Source organism: Crocuta crocuta, unplaced genomic scaffold, assembly GCF_008692635.1.
Source record: "Crocuta crocuta isolate KB4526 unplaced genomic scaffold, BGI_CrCroc_1.0 scaffold175, whole genome shotgun sequence".
NCBI lineage: Eukaryota > Metazoa > Chordata > Mammalia > Carnivora > Hyaenidae > Crocuta > Crocuta crocuta.
In genome coordinates, this window is record NW_027530988.1 from 3,205,333 (window position 1) to 3,228,467 (window position 23,135).

The window sequence follows — 23,135 nt, forward strand, 5'->3', positions numbered from 1 at the left end:
CTTGGAGGAGGGGGCGTGGCCTGGGCTCCTCCCACACCCTGCTGGGGCGCCTCCCGCGCTGGGACTCGGTTGACACCGTCGGCGCCCTCCTTGCAGGGGCGGCGGGGCAGCCATGCTCCTGTCCCGGGGCGACCCTCCGGCGCAGGAATGGTTCATGGTGCAGACCAAATCGAAGCCCCGGGTGCAGCGGCAGCGACTGCAAGTGCAGCGCATCTTCAGGGTCAAGCTGAACGCCTTCCAGAGCCGCCCAGATACCCCCTACTTCTGGCTGCAGCTGGAGGGGCCCAAGGAGAACATGAGCAAAGCCAAGGTAAACAACTTGTCCCCACCCCCACCCGCCCCTTCCAGCAAGACCTCTCTCTCTCCCCCCTGCTCGGGGGAGACAGGGGTCCCCAGAGATCCCTCGACCTGGATACGGCACTATGGCGGGCAGGTAGTGGGCCAACGTCCTGCCTTTCCAGATCTGCAGCCTTGGCTCCTTCCCTCTGGTTCCTTTTTTCTTTTCTGCCTCACCCCTCTTTTGCGTGTCACTTCTGTCCCTCAAGTGCGCCTAGATACCCTCCGTGGTATGTGTTCCCTCATGAGCCTTCGGTGGCCGGAACCCCAGCATCCCCAGCCTGCTCCGACATCTGGGGGAACAGCTTAAGGTCCTTCTGTGGCCTCTGCAGCACCTCTTTGTTCTCCACCAAGACACTGGAAGGCCCAGGTCCTTCTGTCTTCCTTTAAGTCTCCTTAAATCCCGGGTTGCCCCTTGGAGCCTCTCAGAGTGCTGGACTGGGGGGGCCCTTAGAGATGCTTCTAGAGCAATGCAGATGTTTTACAAATCAGATATTGGGGATTGGAGAGGGTGAGAGGCTTGCCTGAGCACACAGTGTCAGGTAAGCAGGGGGTGGCAGGTGCTGGGACCAGAACCCTGGGCTCTGGGCTCCCTGCCCCACACTCTTGATGCCCTAGGCAGCCTCTTGCGGGGGCTGGTGTGTGTGTGTGTGTGTGTGTGTGTGTGTGTGTGTGTGTGCGCGCGCACGCGCACACAGCTGTTCTGGAAGGCAGCAGCCCCTGGGGATGGGTGGGAATCTTGGAGCAGGGCTGTGGGCTTTCAGATGAAAGGGCCTGCTGTGTGGGGCTGAGCACTGGATGGGCTAGGTCACAGTGTACCTCTCTTGCATACTCCCTGGCTTCTCTTAACAAGGTTCTCTCTGGCCTCCAGTCATGGCCAAGGTCTCCCTCTTCCCCCAGATTCCCTTATCTTTTCCTAGTGGGAATGCTACAGTTTCCCTGGGCCCCAGGCCATTCGCTTCCTGTGTATCTCTCACCCCCGCACCCTGCCCAACACACACCCCTTCCCCAGCTGAGTCTATACCAATATCCTAATTGGTCAAGGCCATGGGTGGGGGAGCCCGGAATACACTGGCCAGTGGCAGGCAGGCAGGCAGTCTGGAAAGTTCCTCCCTCAGCCCCTCCATTGGGCTGCTTGGTCAGCAGTTTTTCCAGTTCTGACAGAGGTGCTGGTGGGGGGAGGGGGGAGGGGTGCCTGCCTAGGGAATGCATGGGCGGGAGCCCTTGAGATTCAGACTTTTCAGTAGCTGGAATAGAGTTGGTTAACAACAGGAGACTTTGGGGTGTTTTGGGTTCTTAATCTTTTTATAAATTTGAAATAGAACAACTCACCCTTTTATGGGAGTTGGATTTTTAGAGGGGCCCAGCTCCCCTGCCCCCTGCTTAAATCCCAGATCGAATTCTCTAGGCCTGTCTGCTCTTGCTCCTACTGCCACCTCAGGGTTCCTTGGGCCACTGATCCTTCCCTTACACCCCAGGCCCTGCTAATGTCACCAGTGGCTCCTTCAGTTCCCCCACCCTGTCACCTCAATCCTCTTTGTCTTCCTTTGGGGAATGACTCTGTTTAAGATGGAGACAAGGCAAGGGGCTTCTGGGTAACTCTCTCTCTTATTGCACAGAATTTCCAGAAAGAAGAGATAGTTGGAGGTTTGGAGCAGGGGAGCAGGGTAGGTGGGAGGATAAGGCTTTGTCCCAGGAGTCAGGAGATCAGGGCTTAACCTGTTGTCACCAAGATATGTCTGGGACAGAGGGGTGTGGCAGAGAGAGTTTGAGATTGGGGTTTGCTACTCTCTAACTGGGTGACCTGGGTCAAACAATTTACTCTCTCTTGAGCCTGTTTCCTCATCTATAAAATAATATAACACCCACATCACGGAGGGCTTGTGAGTCAGTTGAAATAATGCATGCTTAAGCACGTTTGCAGACGTGGAGAGCTTTGGGGGATAGATGTCACTTATTATTATATAACTTTGAGTGAGTGCTTTTGTCTCTGATTCTTGATCACCTTGTTTGTAAAGTGAAAAGCTTAAATTACAGTAAGATGATTAAATGCTCTCTAAGGTCCAGCAATCCGTTATGTGACAATTTCTCAAGTACAAGGATGTCTTGTGGCTTCCATAGGGAGGTGCTGAGGCTGACCCCATTCCCAGATGCAGGGACATAGAATCCTGCACTTTGATAATGTCCTACTATAAGCAGGACACCTAGTAGAGAGGACCTAGCGAGATCAGAAGCTGAAGGGTGGGAAAGGGCTGAGCATGGGGGGTCGTTGGTTTGTGAGAGGAGGAAAGGTGAAGGACACAGGCTCATCTGGAGAAGGGCCTGGGTGTGTTTCTAAATTATATGCACTGGCTTTCCAGAAAAATCTCTGTAGAACGGAAGAGTGCTTTTATTTTATTTATTTATTAAAAACAACTTTTTAATGTTTATTTATTTAAAAAAATTTTTAATGTTTATTTATTTTTGGTAGACAGAGAAAACACAAGCAGGAGAAGAGCGAGAGGGAGACACAGAATCTGAAGTAGGTTCCAGGCTCTGAGCCGTCAGCACAGAGCCGGATGCGGGGCTCAAACCCACAGACTGGGAGATCATGATCTGAGCTGAAGTCGGACACTTAACCGACTGAGCCACCCAGATGCCCTTCAAGAGTGCTTTTAATTGCTATCTTGTAGTTGGGTTTAAGAAATAATGAAGACAGGGGCACTTGGGTGGCTCGGTTGGTTAAATGTTTGACTCTGATTTCGGCTGAGGTACTGACCTCGTGGTTTGGTTCTTGAGATCGAGCACCACATCAGGCTCTGGGCTGACAGTGCAGAGCCTGCTTGGAATTCTCTGTCTCTGTCTTTTCTCTTTCTCTGCCTCTCCTCTGCTCGCATTCTCTCTCTCTCTCTCTCTCTCTCAAAATAAATAAATAAAAATTAAAAAAGGAAAGAAATAATGAAGACACTGCTGGAAATCACCTTCCCAGGCAGCAAAACCAAACACTGGAGTGGTCTTGCCTCTCTGAAGTGAAATCATCAAGTGGAAAGGAGGGTTTTGATAATGACAGAGTTGCCCAGGGACAAGCCCTGCTCAGCCCTCTGTCCTTGATAACAATGTGAGGAAGGGTTGAGCACAGAGAAGAGAGGTGACATTTCACTTTTTCCTTTAAAAAAATTTTTTTTCATGTTTATTTACTTTTGAGAGAAAGAGAGAGACAGAGACAGAGGCGTGAGCGGGGGAGGGGCAGAGAGAGAGGGAGACAGAATCTGAAGCAGGCTCCAGGCTCTGAGCTGTGAGCACAGAGCCCGACACGGGGCTTGAACCCATGAACCGTGATATCATGACCTGAGCTAAAGTTGGATGCTTAGCTGACTAAGCCACCTAGGCGTCCCTACTTCTCCCCTTTTTGAAGATGGTGGAGGGAGTTGAGGGGCATCCAGAGACCGGGTTCAGGGAGCTGTGGGACAGGGCATGATTTGCTGACTTTTGGTCTGGCTTGTCAGGTGGAAGTTGGTCTGTCTCTGCTCCACACTGAGCTGTACCATAGAAGTGGGTGGCCAGGGGCATGCTGGAGCTGGCTGCTACTAACCCACGGTTACTATTTCAGGAAGTTTGGAAGCCAGTGGGGTCCCCCTGGTAATTTGAAATTAACCACGGTGGGAATATTTCTGCCACAGAAACTGTCAGAGGCTACAATCAGATCTATCCCCCCTCCCCGCCACCTTCTCCACTGGCTGATTGCTAAACACTTCCTGGCCCATCTAATTGTGTTATGGGCAACTGATCCTTCTTTTAAAATTTGTATTTAATAAAGTTTTTTGTTTAAAAATGTGTTTGAGAAAGAGAGAGAGCGGGGGAAGGGGCAGGGAGACGGAGAGAGAATTGCAAGTAGGTTCCACGCCCAGTGCAGAGCCCAACTGGAGGCTTGATTCTGTGACTGTGGGATCATGACCTGAGCTGAAATCAAGAATCCGACACTCAACCGACTGAGCCACTCAGGCGCCCCTTCTCCTTTTTTTAAAACTTAATTTTTTTTCTTTTATCAAAGTAATGCACAATTTAAAGGTCCAATACTTTTAAAAAAGCTCACAATAGGACACTGTGAGTCTCTACCTAGTCCCTCCCAACTCCCTCTTCGGTGCTCTTCCTTGTAGACAGTATTTCCTTTGGCATTTCCTCATCTCCACATTCCTAAAAACATATAGAGGTACTGTTACCTTTTGGTTAATCAATTGTAGATATCCTTAATTTTTTAAATTTTACTTTTTAAAAATAGTTTATTTATTTTTGAGATAGAGAGAGACAGAACATGAGCAGGGGAGAAGCAGAGAGAGAGGGAGACACAGAATCTGAAACAGGCTTCAGGCTCTGAGTTGCCAGCACAGAACCCAATGTGGGGCTCGAACCCACCAACCGCGAGATCATGACCTGAGCTGAAGTCGGACGCTTAACCGACTGAGCCACCCAGGCGCCCCTTAGATATCTTTTAAAAAATATTTTTATTTATTTATTTATTTCTAGGAGAGAGAGNAAGCCACCCAGGCGCCCCTCTCTTAAAAAATATTTTATTTATTATTTATTTATGTTTAAGTTTTAGTTTTGTTATTATTATTTTAAATGTTTATTTATTTATTTTTGAGAGAGAGAGAAGGAGAAAGAGAGAGAGCGAGGGAGAAAGTGAATCCCAAACAAGCTCTGCATGGTCAGCGCAGAGCCCAACTCTGTGAGATCATGACTCGAACCAAAATCAAGAGTTGGATCCTTAATAGACTGAGCCACCCAGGAGCCCTTTATTTTTTATTTTTAGAGAGACCGAGAATTCGAGTGAGGGAGAGGATTAATGGGAGAGAGGGAGGGAAGCTTAAGCAGGCTCCAGGCTCAGTGTTAAGATTTTGTTTTAAAATAATCTCTACACCCAGTGTGGGGCTTGAACTCATAACCCTGAGATCAAGAGTCACATGTTCTTCTGACTGAGCCAGCCAGGTGCCCCAGTTTTAAGATACTGTTTTATACACTATTATTGTAGGTGAGGATTTAGTCCCTTATATCACCATCTTCTTTTATTCCCAGTAGAGTTATATTTCAATTTTTTTTCTCAAACTTGTATTTACTGTTTGCATTATTATGGTCTGTGTGTGCATCATGCATATTTGAGCACTGCCATGTACCCTGCTTATGTTTTCTTAACTTTTTAGTTCAGTGAGGTTAAGAACTCCTTATTTTATAATTTACTTGTTTTCCTTAGTACCTATAGCCAATTCTAACAACTTCAGTATCCTCTCACTACAATTTTCTAGAAGGTCAGTCTGTGGGTTCAGGGTGTCCTTGCAGTTCTAGATTTTTTCCTGGAGACATCCTTCTTTCTGTCTAGTCAGGACTGCACAGTTGCCATCCTAAACTTAGGTTTGCTGTCATTCTTGGCATCCCTTTGCCTTTTTTCTTTGTTAAATGCCTTATTTCCTGGACCAAATGTCTTTCTCTTTCTTGGGTTGGTGGAACACGTCCATCAATTAGTAGCGTCGTCAAGTCAGAAAGATGGTACATTGCTTAGGGCACCTGGGTGGCTTAGTTGAGTTTCCAACTCTTGATCTCAGCTCAGGTCTTGATCTGAGGGTTGTGAGTTCAAGTCCCACGTTGGGCTCCATGCTGGGTGTGGAGCCTACTTAAAAAAAGAAAAAGAAAAAAGGAAAAAAAAGATGGTGCAGTGCTGAAGAGTATGCCAGTAACATACTTGTCTCTTGAGTCCTACCCTCCTGTCTGAACTCTCCCCCATGTCTGATGATGCTCGTGGCCCTGAAACAGTGCCTAGCCAATAGCAGGTGCTCCATGATGATTTGCTGAATGATAAATACATTCTGAGATTTCTCTTCACTGTCATCCTGGAGATTGTCTTTGCTTTTTTCCTCTATCGAATTTCCTGTCTTGGTTTCCTTTGTTGATTCGCTGGATAATGGTCTCCAGCAGCTTCCTGGGGAAGGTTTTATAGGAGGTAAAATGATATGCATATTTGCATATCTACATTGCATAGCTGAAGGTTGCTTGATTGGTCGTATTGAATTATAAATGAAAAATTATTGGTAAACTTGGGCCCCGTTTTGGGTGCGCACAAGCTTTGCATTGGGTGAACATGAGCCCTGCTTCTCTCTCTCTCTCTGTCTGCCCCCTTACTCACTTGCACCCTCTCTCTGTCTCTCTCAAAAAAAATTTAAAAAAATAAATAAATGTGAAATTATTTTCCTTCAGGAATGTGGGGGCATTATGCCATTGATTTCTTGCTTTGGGACTTCTGAAGCTCTTTAGATCCAGGTCCTTTATGTGTGAAATATTTTCTCTCTGGAAGTTTGTTGTTTTCCCCACTGTTTTGAGGTTTCTCAGTGAGCCTCCTCCGTGTTGGTCTGTCTTCATCCACCATTGTTTGTGATTGCCATACTCTGGGGGCCCACCTGTCTGGACACTCATGTTCTTCAGATCTAGACAATTTTCTGGAACTGTTTTGTTGATGACTTTCCTCCTTGTGTTTTCTCTGTTCTCCCTTTCTGGAACTCCTATTCAGACATTAAGCTTTCTGGCCCAGTGTACTTTTGCTTATTTTTTCTCCTGTTCTCCAATTCTGACTTTTTGCTCTGTTTTCTGGAGAGGTCCTGAAGTTAATCGTCCAAACTTTTTCTTGGGTCTTTCATTTCTGCCATCACACATATATATGTTTATATATATATATGTTTATTTATTTTTGAGAGAGAGTGCACTCACGTGCTCACACTCCCACTAGCCTAGTGGGGGAGGGGCAGAGAGAGAGAGAGAGAGGATCCAAAAAGCAGGCTCTGCAATGACCGCAGAGAGCCCAATGCGGGGCTCAAACCCACAAGCCGCTAGATCATTACCCGAGCTGAAGTTGGACACCTAACTGATTGAGCCACCCAGGCGCCCCTGCCATCATGTTTCTAATATCTAAAAGTCATTTTTGGGGGTGCCTGGCTGGCTCAGTCAGTGGAGCATGTGACTCTTATTCTTGGCCTTGTGGGTTCAAGCCCCACATTTGGGTGTAGGGATTACTTAAGAATAAAGGTTTTTTTTTTTTAAAAGTCACTTATGTTCTCTGAATTCTCTTTTCAAAACTTGCATCGTATTCTTGTTTAATGTATGCAATGTTCTCTGTTATCTAAGACAGCAATGGTAGTAAACTTTTTTTTTTTTTTTTAAGTAGGCTCCATGCCCAGCATGGAGCTCAAGGCAAGGCTTGAAATGATGACCTTGAGATCAAGACCTAAGCTGAGATCAAGAGTTGGAGGCTTAACTGATGGAGCCACCCAGGCGCCCCAATAGTAAACTTTTTGAAGTCTTCTTCTCCCTGCCTAGTTTCTCTTCCTTCAAATTATTCCCCACCCATTCCTGCATGTTTTCTGTATGTTTATTTCACAATAGAAGTTTTCCTCATCTATCATGATAATCCTTGCTTGAGGCTGACACTCGTTGATTTAGAGCTTGGTCGTACAGAGATCTGAGGGCACTGTCTGTTAGGAAACTTGTTTGGTGATCTTTAGGTCTTTGCTCTCCAGCTGGCCAGATTTCCAGAATGTATTCCTCTATTCTCTGTCCTGGAGGGTCACGGTCTGGCTGCTGAATTGTTGAAAGGGAAGAATGAGTTTCTTGGCATTCAGCTTTCATTGGAGGCTTCATTATTCATCTCTCCTCCTTTCTTTCATGTTTTTTGTATGGTACTCACACCCTCAAGTATGGTGACCCACCTCTCATCCAGGGACCTTGTTTCCCGCTGTCAAGAGAACAAATCTCCCAGCCTTTGTGGGTCTGCTGTCTCGAGCTGTTCCTTGAACAACTTTACCTCAGTCTGCCTTGTTATTAACTTATTTTAGTTTAATTATTACTATTTTTTAAGATTTTATTTTTAAGTAATCTATACCCAGCATGGGGCTCAGACTCACAATCCCGAGATCAACAGCTGCATGCTCTACCAACAGAGCCTGCCAGGCGTCCCTCAGTCTGCCTTTTTATTTATTTATTTATTTTTTAACTTTTTAAAAAATGTTTTATTTATTTCTCAGAGAGAGAGAGAGAGAGAGAGAGACAGCGTGACCAGGGGAGGGTCGGAAAGAGAAGGAGACACAGAATCTGAAACAGGCTCCAGGCTCTGAGCCAGCTGTCAGCACAGAGCCCAAAGCGGGGCTCGAACCCACGAACCGTGAGATAATGACCTGAGCCAAAGTCAGACACTTAACCGACTGAGCCACCCGGGTGCCCCTCAGTCTACCTTTTTAAATGTTCCCCTTCACTCTCAATTCCAGAGTTTCTTGGTGCCACCATTTTCTGAGCCTTTTGACTATTCTGCAGGGTAATTTGGAGGTGGTTCTGGAAAGTGGACAATGAATGGTAACTGCCTCAGGGAAAGGGAGAACTCTAAGTCAGGTGTTAATGATAGAACACCTTGATCTAGTATAGACCAATATTAAACTATTTGGTGTTACTGTTTTTACTTAACTTGCAAGTTAACTGAGGATCTGTGGCGACTGGGCAATGTATTTTTACAAATACACCACTCTTTTCTTGTGCTTGTTTTGTTCCTGCCTCTTCTCTCCTTTTTCTCCTTCTGGAGGAAAAAGATCAGGGTGGGTTTTAAGCAGGAAGATTGCTCCAGGTATTTTATGGATGGAATTGCCTGTTGCTTCTTTGCCTTTTTTTGCTGTAACGTATAGACAGCACTGTGGTTAGGACCCCAGACTGTGGAGTCAGGGTGCCTGAGTGTCCCAGCCTACAATCTGTGTAAACTGTGACATGTGCCCTTCCTTGCTCATCTAAAATGGGGACAATAGGGGGTGCCTGGGTGACTCAGTCGGTTAAGCACCCAACTTCGGCTCAGGTCATGATCTCATGGTTTGAGTTTGAACCCTGCCTCCGGCTTGGTGCTGATAGCTTGAAGCCTGGAGCCTCCTTCGGATTCTGTGTCCCATTCTCTCCCCTCCTCCCCCACTTGTGCTCTGTCTCTCAAAAATAAATAAATGTTAAAAAAAAATTTAAATGGGGATGATAGTAAATTCCTTATCGGGCTGAGATAGGAATAAATTAAATCATGTGTTTAAAGGGCCTGACACACCGTAAGTATTCAATAAATATTAGTTCACATTTATTATCTGGAAAATGATTTTAGTTTTTATATACCTGTTAGTTAAAAAATATTGAGCAGTTAATGGAACAATAAATATTTTAAGCTCTTTGCACAAAGGCAAAGAAACCACCCACAGTCTTCTTCCTCACACCTCTCTTCATTTCTACATATTGTTTTCAAGTAATCGGAAGATAGGGTGCTGGGGTGGGGGGTTGTTAAGGTCTCTGATAGTTATCCTGCACCTGGTCAGATTCACCCTCGCCAGACAGTGGGACCAGCTGAGGTTCTTGCTGGGAGGGGTTGGCTTGGGATGTCTGTCAGGTTTTGGACTGATCGAAAAGGGGTTAGACCCGGGCCCAAGTGCCGTGGTGTATTTTAGGCCCTTTGGGGAAGGGGCTGGAGGTCGATGGCCTGGTCCCCGGGGAAAAGGTAAACATAGGCCTGAACAGGATGGCCGGGTACTGAGGAGATGGGCTGGAGGGGTCTTCAGAACAGCTGCTGGTGATCTAAGATGGAGATTCCCTAATGGAACTGCTAGGGGGCAACAGGCAGAGGGACGACTTTCAGAGACACGGGGATGTGAAGGGACAGGAGGGACGTGAGGGCAAATACAACCGACATGGGTTGACTGATTAAGAGGGAGTGCGCGTGCTCCCTCGGAACTTATGGGGTCCTGCCAGCGCAGCTCAGCCCTACCGGGGAGAAACGCAACCTCTTCCATCCCAGTGACTGCTGAAGACCGAGTGCTTGAGCCCTGTAAACATGCGGACTTGGTCTGCCCAGAGAGCCAGAGGCCTTCCTTCTGGTTCAGCCATTGTGTGTGTCTATAGGGCCCTCCTGGATGCTGGCCCAGTGACTTACCTCCTCCTCTGTTCCCTCCTGGCAACAGAGTTACCATGGTTACAGGCATAGGTTGTGCTAGAGACCTTCTGGAGGGGGATTAAGCCAGAATCCCACAGGATTACCCTGTAGTCACTTTGCAGTCTGAGGAGGTAGAAGGAGCTCCGGTTTCAGAGTCAGACACATGTGGGCTGTGGTCCTGGCCCATCACCCTCTAGCTGTGTGCCCTTGGGCAAGCAAAATGGGAATAGGCTGGGGCAGACGTGCCAGGCTAAGCACTTCCTTCCTATTAACTCAATGACGCTTCATAATAGCCTGATGAGGAGGGAAACTGTTATCCCCGTTTTACAGATGAGGACTCCAGGCACACGGAAGGGTAAATAACTTGCCCCAGGTCACGTAAGTTCCCGGCATGCAGAGGATTCTCAGTAGTGTGCAATTCCCCTCCCCTAGCTATGTCACAGTTCTAGAATGCCAGAGTAGGACTGGACCTTAGGGGTATGTCACTGTCATTCACCCTGCCATCTTACAGGGGAAAAGACAGAGGCCGAGAAGAAGGTAAATTCCCCACAGTTAACCTAACCTGTTGCAGTCCACTTGCAACCAGAACCAGTTCCCTCGACTCCAAGCCTCAGTGCTTCCCCTTTCTCCCCCAGGCCTCCCTCATTCAGTCAGAGAGCTCCCTGGAAAGAAATCCGTGTGTGAGGAGGCAGGCCCCGGAGAGAGCGCCTGGCTCTGGGGGTGGGGTGCAAGCCAGCTGACAGGCCCATAAAGGGATGACTTCCTTTGTGCTCTCCCCACTGTGACTTCAGGAGTACCTGAAGGGCCTGTGTAGCCCGGAGCTGTGGAAGGAAGTTCGCTACCCGCAGGCCCTGCATTGCGCCTTCCTTGGGGCCCAGGGCCTTTTCCTCGACTGCCTCTGCTGGAGCACCCTGGCTTACCTGGTGCCTGGCCCCCCCGGCTCCCTGATGGTGGGGGGACTGACTGAGTCTTTCATCATGACCCAGAACTGGCTGGAGGAGCTGGTGGGGCGGCTGCGCTGGGGCCCTGCCGCTCTGCTCACCCCCCGGGGAATCTGGGAGGCTGAGGTGACCAGGGCCTTTGGGGCCCTGGTCTGGATCCGTGGTGACCAGTATGCAGGGGATCTGCTGCAGCTGCCCCCAGCGGTCCAAGAGCTGCTGCTGAGCCTGGTGCGGGACGCTGCGGGCAAGGAGGACATCATCGAGTGGCTCGGCCGCATCGGCACCTCTGAGTCCCGCTCTGACCCGGAGGTGCTGATCTGCCCTCCCCACCAGCAGAAGGAAGGCCCGGCCATGGTGTCTGTAGGAGACGGGCCTGGGCCCTTCCTGGATGTGGGGAGTCTCCAGAACAAGAGCCCAGAACATTCAAAGAGATTAACCAGCCTGGGAGCCACCAGGGCCCTGGTCTCGGGCACCCCAGGCCACAGCACACAGCGGGAAGCAACCAGCCAGCTGGTACGGTAAGTTCTGAAGGATCAGTTTGGTTTTTCTGACCCTATCCCTGTTCCCCCACCCCAGGGAAGTGGTTTGGGATTTACCCTGCCTAACCACCTTTCCAACAAACTTGGATTCCCTCCAGGGTCGATGCCAACAGCCAAGGTAGTACAGACAGTGCTCGAGAGGAGGGGCCGGTGCGAGCCACCGGCAGTCAGGACTCTGCAAACCACACACAAGCCCTGTCCCCGCAGAGGCAGGTCCAGAGAGTGGAAGATAAGCGCCCCTTCCAGCCTCCTGTGTCAGCTCTGAGCGTGTGCCCGCCGTGGAAGGCCTGGACCCCAGCGCCAGCGTTTGGGCCCTTGTGGCCAGGGGCTATCGCCGCAACCTTCTGGAGGATCAATGAACTGCACTCTCTCCACCTGGCCTGGCTCCTGTCCCAGGCGTGCTTCAGTTTTCCCTTCTGGCAGAGGCCCCTGGGCCCCATTCAGTTCAAGCTACCTGGGCAGAATCCTTTGCCCTTAAATCTAGAGTGGAAACAGAAGGAGCTGGTTCCTTTGCCCAGCATGGAAAGCCCAGATTGCAGGCCAGATGGGGGACCAGGAGGAGATGCAACCCTACAGAATTGCCCGAGGCCAGAGACCCCCCAAAAAGTCATGAGTTTATTGGTGGTCTCAGGGGGCTCAGGTGTAAAGGACAATACTAGCCCAGGACTTCCACAGATAGGGCCCCCCTTGACCTCTATGCCCCAACTGCAAGCTGGAAGCAAGCCAGAGGATCAAGGAAGCGTGCAGTGGGACTGTAAGGGGCCAGAAGAGGGCCCTTCTGCGCCGCCAACAGGGCAAGGTGTGCCTACTGCTCAGGGGGGGTCCATGGCTCACGAGGGGCTGACGGCTCAGTCAACACCCGATGCTCAAACAGTGCCTGAAACTCTCAAAGTGCCCGAGGCTGCAGCAGTGCCCACAGCTCAAACCCCACCCACAGATCAGGGGCTGCCTGCAGTCCCCAAAGTGCCTACAGCGGAGGTGATGCTGGCAGTCCCCACAGAACCTGCAGCTCTCAAAGTGCCTTCGGTTCCGACAAAGACAGCAGCTCAAGGGGGGCCTGCAGCTCAGAAGGCAGCCGTGGGTCAACCGGCATCAGCAGCTCAAATGGTACCTGCAACTCCCAAAACTGCCACAGCTCAGAAAATGCCTGCAACAAAAACGTCACTTGCAGCAAAAGCACCCAAAGCTCAAACTGGGCCTGCAGCTAAAACAGGGTCTACGGCCCCCAAAGGATCTGCGGCCCCCAAAGCACCTGCAGCTTCCAAAGCCTCCAGAGCCCCCAAAACACCTGCTGCTCAGAAGACACCCACAGATCCAGGGCCGAGCCTGGATGCAGCCAAACTCCTGAGCGAGGTCCAGCCTTCATCAAGGGGCAAGGGCCAGGGGGAGTCCAGAAGGCAGGGTCCTCAGTCCGGCAGCACCTTGGCTTCTGGTAGTCAGCACCAACCGCAGATGGAGGGGCTCCTAGGGGCTTGGGAGGGCGCCCCGAGGCAGCCGCCTCGTCACCCACAGGCAAACAACACAGTGACCAGCTTCCAGAGGTACCACGAGGCCCTGAATACACCCTTTGAGCTGAACCTGTCGGGGGAACCCGGGAACCAGGGATTACGGCGAGTGGTCATTGATGGCAGCAGTGTGGCCATGGTGTGAGTAGCCACAGGCGTGGCGTGGGCTGGGAAGGCTGGGGAGCTGGAGCGGTGCATCCCTGGGTGAGGACAGAGCGTGGGCATCCCCTCTTGACCTCTGTATGTGGGTGACATGGGTTCAGATGGTGAAACGGTGGGAGGGAAGTGGCAATGGTGGGAGACTGTGGCACGCTAGTGGTGTGCACGGCGCCGTGAAGATGGTCCTGCAAAGAGAGGTTTTCTTTCTCCTTCTTTGATCGAAGCAGAAACAGGCTCACAGAGGTAAGGCATTGGCCCAAGATTCCAGAGCCTCTTAGGGGCCTGGCTGGCCTTTGGGTGGGTTCAGATCTATCCACTGCCAAGGCCCATGCTCTTTCCGCCGCAGCCCACCTGTCTCACGTAGCATGGCGTCTGTCAACCCCAGGCCAGCTGTCAGTGTTTAGCCCGAAGCTTAAGGCCCAGCCCAGGTGTCCTTTATGTGGCTTTTCCTGGCTGTCCCAATCACTCCTTAGAGACTGTCCTGCTGTCACTGTACGTGCTAGCGTAGATGTGTGCGAGACCACTGGATTTGCCCACACAGGACAGTAGTTATCTGTGCCGAGCACACTCCCAGCCCACTGTGCGTGGAATGAATGTTTGTTTGCTTTCAGCCCTGACTTAAGTTCTTTGGGTGTAGATGTTGCCTTCTTTTTCCTTTTGCCCCGGGGGTTCCTGCACACACACATGCACACACGCATTCACACACACGTGCACACAGGTGATCACACGCACAGAGCTCCGCCACCACCACAGGTGCACACACGCACACACAGAGTAGGGGAGTGAGCCCAGGAGGTGCTCACAGAATGTTTGATGAAGGAGGAAGGGGAGAAGGGCACTGCCGGTTGCTGACGCAGGCGCATGGTCTGCTGTGCTGCCCTGGCCGGCTCCGAGGGAGCGGCAGAGAGGCAGGGCCCTTCTTCAGGAGAAGCTGCTGCCTCACTTCCCACCTCCCCCACAGGCATGGCCTCCAGCACTTCTTCTCCTGCCGAGGCATTGCCATGGCCGTGCAGTATTTCTGGAACCGGGGACACCGAGAGGTCACTGTGTTTGTACCCACCTGGCAGCTGAAGAAGAACCGGAGGGTGAGAGGTGAGCTGTACACTGCCCGTCTCTGACCCTGGCCCCTGCAGTGCCACCAAGCTTTTCTTTTCCCTGCCTCTCTGCCCTACCATGGCCTCTTCCCCTTAGCCCTTCCTCTGAGCATCACTGTCTTCTGTCTTTTGCCTCCAGAGAGCCACTTCCTGACGAAGCTGCACTCCCTCAAGATGCTTTCAATCACCCCCTCCCAGCTCGAGAATGGCAAGAAGATCACCACCTACGACTATAGGTGTGCCAGTCCCAGGCCTTCTTTCTGGAGGGTTCCAGGGGCTGGGCTGGTGTGTCAGGTGGAGTCCAGCCTCACCTGCTCTGGGGAGATGGAGGCCAACGTGTCAGAGGGTCATGTCATAGAGGATGGTTCGCTGCACAGGACCTCTGTAGGCAGAGGGAGGGACACAGTGAGGAGAGGGCTCCAGGATCAGCCCTACCCAAGGCCAAGGGGGATTCCTGACTTCGGGACTCTCCAGCTCCATTCCCTCAGTCAACAGGCTTTCTGACCTATGGGCTGAGACCCGCTACTTTGGATAGGACCAGCCCAGGTGACTCCTGGTGCTTCCAGGGAGCTGCTTGCCCAAGTGACTGATTTGGGGCCTCAGTTTGGGCTAAAGTTCATGTCTCCAGGAACTGCTTCCGTTTTTTCCTCCCCCCCAGCCCTGGCACTGAGAGGAGGTATGTGTGTGGCTGTATGTGGTTGGAGCCCTGGGAGGGCTCTGGAAATGGAGTTAGACTGGCCTTGTCTCCTCGCTAAAGCGCCAGTGCCTCCCTGCTTCCCTACTTGTCAGTCCCAAGCACCCAGTCCCCAGCATGGCTGCAGGACCGGTATGTACAGGGGGAGCCTATGATGCTGCCTCTGGTGGGACAGGGAAGGCCCTGCCCTAGTCACTGGTCCCAGGCTGGAGTCCATGCCAGGTCTTGGCTGCACTTAGGCACCTCCTATGCTGGCCAGGGAGAAGTTCTGTTCCTCCTCACTCTTCTCAAGACCTGGCATCCATTCAGCTTGGGAACGGCCGGGCATGGCAGCTCAGGCATCCCTCCTTCCAGAGCATGGTCCCCTGGTAAGGTCTTTACGGGCCTCTAATTTGGGTCTGGGTTTGAGGGAAGATGACGTTTCTGCCAAGGTCCCCTGCTGGGCACTTGCGGAATAGCATGCTTGGGGCCGCCAGCCTGGCAACCTTCGGGGAATGCCGAGAAGTAGGTGGCCTTTGCTTTCTTTCCTGGTCACAGCCCTCTTTCAAGGAGAGGTGATCCTTGGAAAAATGGATTTGTTTACTCAGGTATGTGATTTTATGTATGTTTTATATGTATACACATACACGCATACATACAGGTGTATGTAAGTAGTGTGTATAAGTACCTATAGATGTATGTACGTACATCTTGGCATGTATGGGAATGTTGTGCCTTGGTAAAGAATAGTAATGGGATATTTGTGTGCATGCTGTGTGGCAGGCACCGAGGTAGGCACTTCAACGTACTGTTTGTCTCATTCAGTTTAACCCTTACAGCAACACAGGGTAGGTATTTTATGTCCATTTCACAGATGTGGAAACTGAACTAGTAAACATGCATGTGTGAATGTGGGCAAGTGTGCAGGTTTCAGTGTGCGTGTCTGTGCATGTGTATGTGAAACCTGTGTGTTAGACAGGCGTGTACGTTTGTATCCACAGCTGGGGGTGTGCCCCCGCGTTCACCCTCCCAGGGGCTAGTGGTGATCCCGGATGGCTGCACAGACGGACGAGGGGATGGGCTCCTGAGCCCTGGCTCCCCGACCACCAACGGCAGCATTTTTGTTCAACATATCTCAACGTGAAACTGCAAGTTCACTTTCCCCAAAGACCTGGGAAGTGAGGGTTTCTGGGTGGCTAGCAGCACCCCCTCTCCCTGCAGGTTCATGGTAAAGCTGGCAGAGGAGACAGACGGCATCATTGTCACCAACGAACAGCTCCACATCCTGATGAATAATTCCAAGAAACTGATGGTCAAAGATCGGTGAGGTGATCCCAGGGACTTGAGCCGATCCTTCCCTGTGGATGTGAGGCAGCCCCTGGCAGGGGGTGCTGGGTCTGAGAGAGGGGCTTAGGGCTGTGCTCACCAGATGTGGGTCTCAATGCCTGTTCAGACACCCAGGGGGCAGTAAATAGACCGTATGAATCAAGGGCTCCTCTATGACCATGTCTCCTCTCTCCCGGGTCCAGCCTACTGCCCTTCACCTTTGCGGGGAATCTCTTCATGGTGCCGGATGACCCCCTGGGCCGTGATGGCCCCACCCTGGATGAATTTCTGAAGAAGCCAAACAGGTAATGGGCCAGGCCTCCACCACCTCCCAGTTCCTCTTGGGAATGACCGGAAACTTGTTTTCAGTGCTAGCCAACATTTGTCTAGTGCTTAACAATGAGCAGAGTGATTCGATTTTTAAGATATACGCTTTTACAACATATTTTTTAAAAATGTTTATTTATTTTTGAGAGAGAGAGAGAGAATGCTCATGAGTAGGGGAGGGAGAGCTAGAGGGAGAGAGGGAATTTTAAGCAGGCTCTGCACAGAGCCTGATGTGGGGCTGGATCCCATGAACCGTGAGATCATGACCTGAGCCGAATCCAAGAGTCAGACGCTCAACTGACTGAGCTACCCAGGCGCCCCAACTTCTACCACATATCAGTGCATCCGTAAGCCACTTACAGTATGGTTTTGCAGTTTTACACGTGTGCATCTTTCCACAGTTGGCATTTGTACTCAACATTTTATAGTTTTTCCCCGCAGATATATGCCATGTTAATTCATTTGGCTCACTTCAATGGCTGTGTGGTATTCCATTCTAGAAGTACCCAACGGATTTCTCGAATCTCTTATTGAGGGCCATTTGACATTTTCCGTATTATGCTATTGGCAGCAGTGTTACAGCAGACAGCCTCACTCTCGCTTCCTTGTGGACAAGACGAGCTGTGCTAGAGTACATACTGCTGAATTTTATCTGTATTTATTGTCTCCTTGGATTCTCACAACCTGAGTTAGACATATACATATCGTGGACCAGGGCTGCAGTAACTCAGATGCTCTGGCATGCGCTCTCCCTGAGCTACCTTACTGCCCACCTCCTCCTAGTTCCCAGCAGGGGATGGTGGTCAGGACCTCCTGGACAGGGCATTGCTTCCTGGGCCGGGTCCCTCAGTCTTATTTCCCTGGTTCGAGAAAACGTGCCGTGGGGGAGGTTTGTCTGCTGTGTTCCTTCTCAAGTCCCTTGTCAGGTCTCCTTCCCTCTTGACCTCCTCCTGGCTTGCCATCCTAGAGGCAGGTTGGAAGTGCCAGGCATCTCACACTTACCAAATCATTGGCTTAGAACTAGTTGAAAATGTCACTTGGTCAACGGGGTTTTGATTGGACGAGGCTTCAAGTACTGATGAATCTCCAGTACGGAGGACTGGCACGTGCTGGAGGGAGAGGAGGTACTTGTGGGCAGGGTCGTGGGGGAGGCCCTGGCGCTTGGCCCAGCCTCAGGGGCACCGAGCAATGGGGTGAGGTTCCGCAAATGTGGTTTTCCCCTCGGGTGCCCCTCCCTCCTCCATCAGGCCCCTGAGCCCCCTCACTCTGCTTTCCGGTGTAGGCTAGACACCGACATCGGCAACTTCCTGAAGGTGTGGAAGACGCTTCCTCCCAGCTCGGCCAGTGCCTCTGAGCCGAGTGATGGTGCTGGCCCTACACCTCTGGAGGGTCTGCAGAATATGGAAGAGGTCCGGGAGGAGGAGGAGGAGAGGCAGGATGATGAGCAGAGGGAGGGGCAGGGAACGCAGGAGCCGCCTGAAGAAGATGCCCTGGACTCCTCACTGGCGTCAGTGTTCAGGGCCGAGTGCCCTTCCCTTTCAGAGGAAATCCTCCGGTGCCTCAGCCTCCACGACCCTCCCGACGGTGCCCTCGACATCGATCTCCTGCCGGCGCCAGCATCTCCCTACCTGGGCATCCCCTGGGACGAGAAGGCTCCCTGCCAACAGGTTCTTGCCCACCTGGCCCAGCTGACCATCCCCAGCAACTTCACTGCACTCTCCTTCTTCGTGGGGTTCATGGACTCCCACCGGGATGTCATCCCTGACTATGAAGCTCTCATGGGCCCCCTGCACAACCTCCTCAAGCAGAAGCCGGACTGGCAGTGGGACTGGGAGCATGAGAAGGCCTTCCTGGCTCTGAAGCGAGCCCTGGTGTCTGCCCTCTGCCTGACAGCCCCCAACACTCAGCTGCCCTTCCGCCTGGAGGTGACAGTGAGCCAAGTGGCCCTAACAGCCGTTGTCTATCAGGAGCACTCAGGGAGGAAGCACCCTGTAGCCTATACCTCGAAACCCCTCCTTCCCGATGAGGAGAGCGAGGGCCCCCAGTCAGGGGGCGACAGCCCCTACGCGGTGGCCTGGGCCCTCAAACATTTTTCCCGCTGCATTGGAGACACCCCGGTGGTCCTGGACCTTTCCTACGCCTCCCGGGCCACCGTGGACCCTGAGGCGCCGGAGGGCCGCAGGGTTTCCAAAGCATGGTTGATCCGATGGTCCCTCTTGGTACAGGACAAAGGCAAGAGGGCCCTGGAACTGACCCTTCTCCAGGGCCTGCTGGGAGAAAACCGGCTGCTGACACCCGCGTCCTCGATGCCTCGCTTTTTCCAGGTTCTGCCTCCTTTTTCCGACCTGTCCACTTTTGTCTGCATCCACATGTCGGGCTATTGCTTTTACCGCGAGGACGAGTGGTGTGCTGGCTTTGGTCTCTATGTCCTGTCTCCCACCAGCGCCCCTGTCTCCCTTTCCTTCTCTTGCTCCCCTTACACACCAACCTATGCGCACCTGGCGGCCGTGGCCTGTGGCCTGGAGCGCTTCGGCCAGTCCCACCTCCCCGTGGTTTTCCTCACGCATTGCAACTGGATCTTCAGCCTCCTCTGGGAGCTCCTGCCCCTGTGGAGGGCTCGAGGCTTCCTCTCCTCGGACGGGGCCCCGCTACCTCACCCAAGCCTGCTCTCCTACATCATCTCGCTCACCTCTGGCCTCTCGTCCCTTCCGTTCATCTACCGAACCTCCTACCGGGGCTCCCTGTTTGCTGTGACAGTGGACACCCTGGCCAAGCAGGGTGCACAGGGGGGCGGGGAGTGGTGGAACTTGCCAAAGGATGTGCCGACCCCCGTAGTGTCACCCCACACCATGGGCAAGAGGCCCGACTTGCTGGCGTTACAGCTGAGCGACAGCACTCTAGCCGATATCGTGGCCAAGCTGCAGGCTGGGCAGAAATTGTCTAGCTCCTCTCCCTTCAGTTCCGTCTTTAACTCACTCAGCCTTGACAAGGAGAGCGGCCTGCTTATGTTCAAGGGGGATAAGAGGCCCAAGGTCTGGGTAGTCCCGAGGCAGCTCCGGAGGGACCTGATTTTCTCTGTGCATGACCTTCCCCTGGGCGCCCACCAGAGGCCCGAGGAGACCTACAAGAAGTTGCGTCTGCTGGGGTGGTGGCCCGGGATGCAGGAGCATGTGAGGGACTACTGCCGGAGCTGCCTGTTTTGCATCCCCCGGAATCTCATAGGCAGCGAGTTGAAGGTGATTGAGTCCGTGTGGCCCCTCAGGTCCACCGCTCCCTGGTCCAACCTGCAGATTGAGGTGGTGGGCCCGGTCACCATAAGCGAGGAGGGTCACAAGCACGTGCTGATTGTGGCCGACCCCAACACCAGATGGGTGGAGGCGTTTCCGCTGAAGCCCTACACGCACACAGCAGTGGCCCAGGTGCTGCTTCAGCACGTGTTTGCCAGGTGGGGCGTTCCCGTGAGGCTGGAGGCTGCCCAGGGTCCCCAGTTTGCTCGGCATGTCCTGGTGAGCTGTGGGCTGGCCCTGGGAGCCCAGGCAGCCTCCCTGAGCAGGGACCTCCAGTTCCCCTGCCTGACCAGCTCAGACGCCTACTGGGAATTCAAGAGGGCCCTCAAGGAGTTCATCTTCCTGCACGGCAAGAAGTGGGCCACCTCTCTGCCCTTGCTGCACCTGGCCTTCAGGGCCTCCTCCACCCAGGCCACACCCGTCCAGATCCTGACGGGGGACGAGGTGAGGCTGAGCGAGCCCCTGTGGTGGGAGATGAGCAGTGCCAATATCGAAGGGCTCAAGATGGATGTCTTCTTGCTGCAGCTCATTGGGGAGCTGCTGGAGCTACACTGGCGGGTGGCCGACAAGGCTAGTGAAAAGGCGGAGAATAGGCGTTTCAAGCGGGAGAGTCAGGAGAAGGAATGGAATGTGGGCGACCAGGTCCTCTTGCTGTCACTTCCTAGGAATGGCAGCAGTGCCAAATGGGTGGGCCCCTTCTATATCGGGGACCGGCTGAGCTTGTCTCTCTACAGGGTCTGGGGCTTCCCGACTCCAGAGAAGCTTGGGTGCATCTACCCCAGCAGTCTGATGAAGGCCTTTGCCAAGAGTGGCACACCCCTGTCCTTCAAGGTCTTGGAGCAATGACTGGGGCACTGGAAGAGGCCCCACTCCAAGGTCCTGGGCTTTTGCTGCTAGGCCTCCCCCAGCCCCAAGAAGTGGTCTCGTAGCCCCCTGGGGGGCCTCGGTTGTGCCTTTCGTGGAGAAGTTAATTCACAAAGCTTTGCTGAATTGCCTTGAACTGGGGATCAGCATCCCTGTGGAAACATCCCCAGTTTGGGATATTGGGAGAGTCTGTCAAAGGCTGTGAGATATGGGCTTCTGGCAGTTTTACCCCAGGGGCAGAAAGTCCTCTTATGAAGGTAGGCCAGGCTCATTGTTTTTCCCCCGGATATCCCCATCGTCCTGTCACACGTGTACAGGCATACGTGTCCCCCAGAATTTTACTCCTGCCTGTCCAAACGTCAAAAGGTGTTGGTCTGGGCCTCAAAATCAGAACCACATTCCCCTATCAAACAGAAATCTCGAATATGGACTCTTCTCCTGAACTGTTCATTTGGGGATCCTCTTCCCGTCAAGCTGTCACAGCTGATCCAAATCCGTGAGGGCTGTGGAGAGGCAACCCATTCCCAGTCTCACGGCCACCTTCCTCTGGCCAGTCTCGGCCCGCCCAGCTGCCGAGGAGGGGCTGGCAGTTCTGGGCCCACGGCTCAGAGCTGGGGTAGGAGTATGGACGGCCATATAGAGCATCCCGCTTGTCAGCAGGGGAAGGGCAAGGGGAGACAGCCTACCTCAGTCGGCTCCAGCCAATGAAGACAACCCACCCCCTCTTCAATGGCATCAACCATACAGGAATCAAGGATCTCGATGCCGAGTGTGGCATCTCTACCTGACAAGCTACTTCAACTAGACCAAGGGGCCCAGGCCTCTGTTTCAAGGGGGCAGGGCGTCTGAAATGAGCAGTCTGGCACATGGGGAGGTGCTGGCACGGCTCTGCTTTCCAACTCCGCCCCAAAGCCACAGCCCTCTCCTCCCACGTCTACTGTACCCTGTATCCCCAGACCCTGCACAGTGTGTGATTGCTTTGGTTGGATCGTCCCGTATCTCCTGCACCTGCCTTCTTTGTAGAGCAAAACCCAGCTTTCTCACAGCCACTTTCTGCAAAGATCATCTTATAGGGACAGTGAATTTCTCATAGGTGTGTGCATTTAACGCTAACCCTCAGAGTGGCTGCTGTTTCTGTGGACTGTAGTTTCCAGGTGAAGGCCAGCACTGTGTCACTCTGGCAGGGCCTTGAAGTAGTTTTATTTTTCCAAAGCTGAACCAGACTCCTGGCCCAGCTCAGGTTGCCAAAGCACTTGGCATTGCTAAAACCAGAGTGGAACCCACCATCGACACCAGTTTGCTTGTTTTACAGCCAAGGAAAGAGGCCCAGAGGGGAAGTGACGTGCCCAAAGTCACATAGCTGGTCCTTGGTGGCTGAGTTGGGACGAAGATTAACTCTCAGTTCACCCTAAACAGGTTTCTGGTGACAGGTTTAAGGGAGAGGATCCCTCAGAATCCTATCCCAATCCCCATCTCCCAGTTCTTGTAGACAAACTGCTTCAATCTTGCCCTTAAACCATCTCCAGCTGTTAATTCTATCCAGGAGAGAATGACTGAGTGACAGCCGAGAACCTGAAAGGTGAACTGTGGGATTGTCAGCAGACACCTTCTTTCCTCCTCCTTCCCCTTTTCTCCCCCCCTTCTCTCCGCCTCCCTCTAATGGTATGTCCAGCTTCCTCCCTCCCAGTGCTGTACCCACATCCCAACTGCCCTCCTCCACCCACCCCAACTGTTAACCACATTTATGGTCTTATATCCTTTTATATGATTTTTTTTTCATTCGATTTGTCAATAAATGGATCCAAATGGAGCCAATGTCCAGTTCTTTTCAGCTGCAGGCTCAATTATGGGTGGGGAGGGGGGGGCAGTTGTGGGGTGCGGCTGCTGCACGTTTCCCAGGCTGACTTGAAGATTTGAAGGCCTGAGTAGTACCTGTTCAAGCTTATCTGATGCATGGTCTCATTCACTTTATAGATGAGGACACCAGCACCCTTCTATACATAAGGCCCCACGGCTGGTTTGTGGTAGAGCTGGGAGGGGAGCCCTGGCTACGGGATCCCACGCAGCTGCTCTTTCCAGTCCCTGTCCTGGAAGAACTGGGTGAATGAAGGCTGGCGAGAGAG

General features: G+C 52.4%; 1 protein-coding gene across 1 annotated transcript in view; it reads left to right on the forward strand.

Moving 5' to 3' along the window:
* NYNRIN (NYN domain and retroviral integrase containing) overlaps positions 1-22,822 on the forward strand; it is a 23,179-nt gene extending 357 nt beyond the window's left edge. Inside the window, exons 2-9 of the mRNA XM_077770481.1 lie at positions 97-310; positions 11,089-11,756; positions 11,876-13,423; positions 14,403-14,533; positions 14,675-14,771; positions 16,430-16,531; positions 16,738-16,839; positions 18,144-22,822. Of these exons, the coding sequence (XP_077626607.1) occupies positions 113-310; positions 11,089-11,756; positions 11,876-13,423; positions 14,403-14,533; positions 14,675-14,771; positions 16,430-16,531; positions 16,738-16,839; positions 18,144-20,994 (5,697 nt within the window). The 5' untranslated portion in view covers positions 97-112 and the 3' untranslated portion in view covers positions 20,995-22,822. The remainder of the gene's footprint in view (positions 1-96; positions 311-11,088; positions 11,757-11,875; positions 13,424-14,402; positions 14,534-14,674; positions 14,772-16,429; positions 16,532-16,737; positions 16,840-18,143) is intronic.
* The last annotated feature ends 313 nt before the right edge of the window (positions 22,823-23,135 follow it).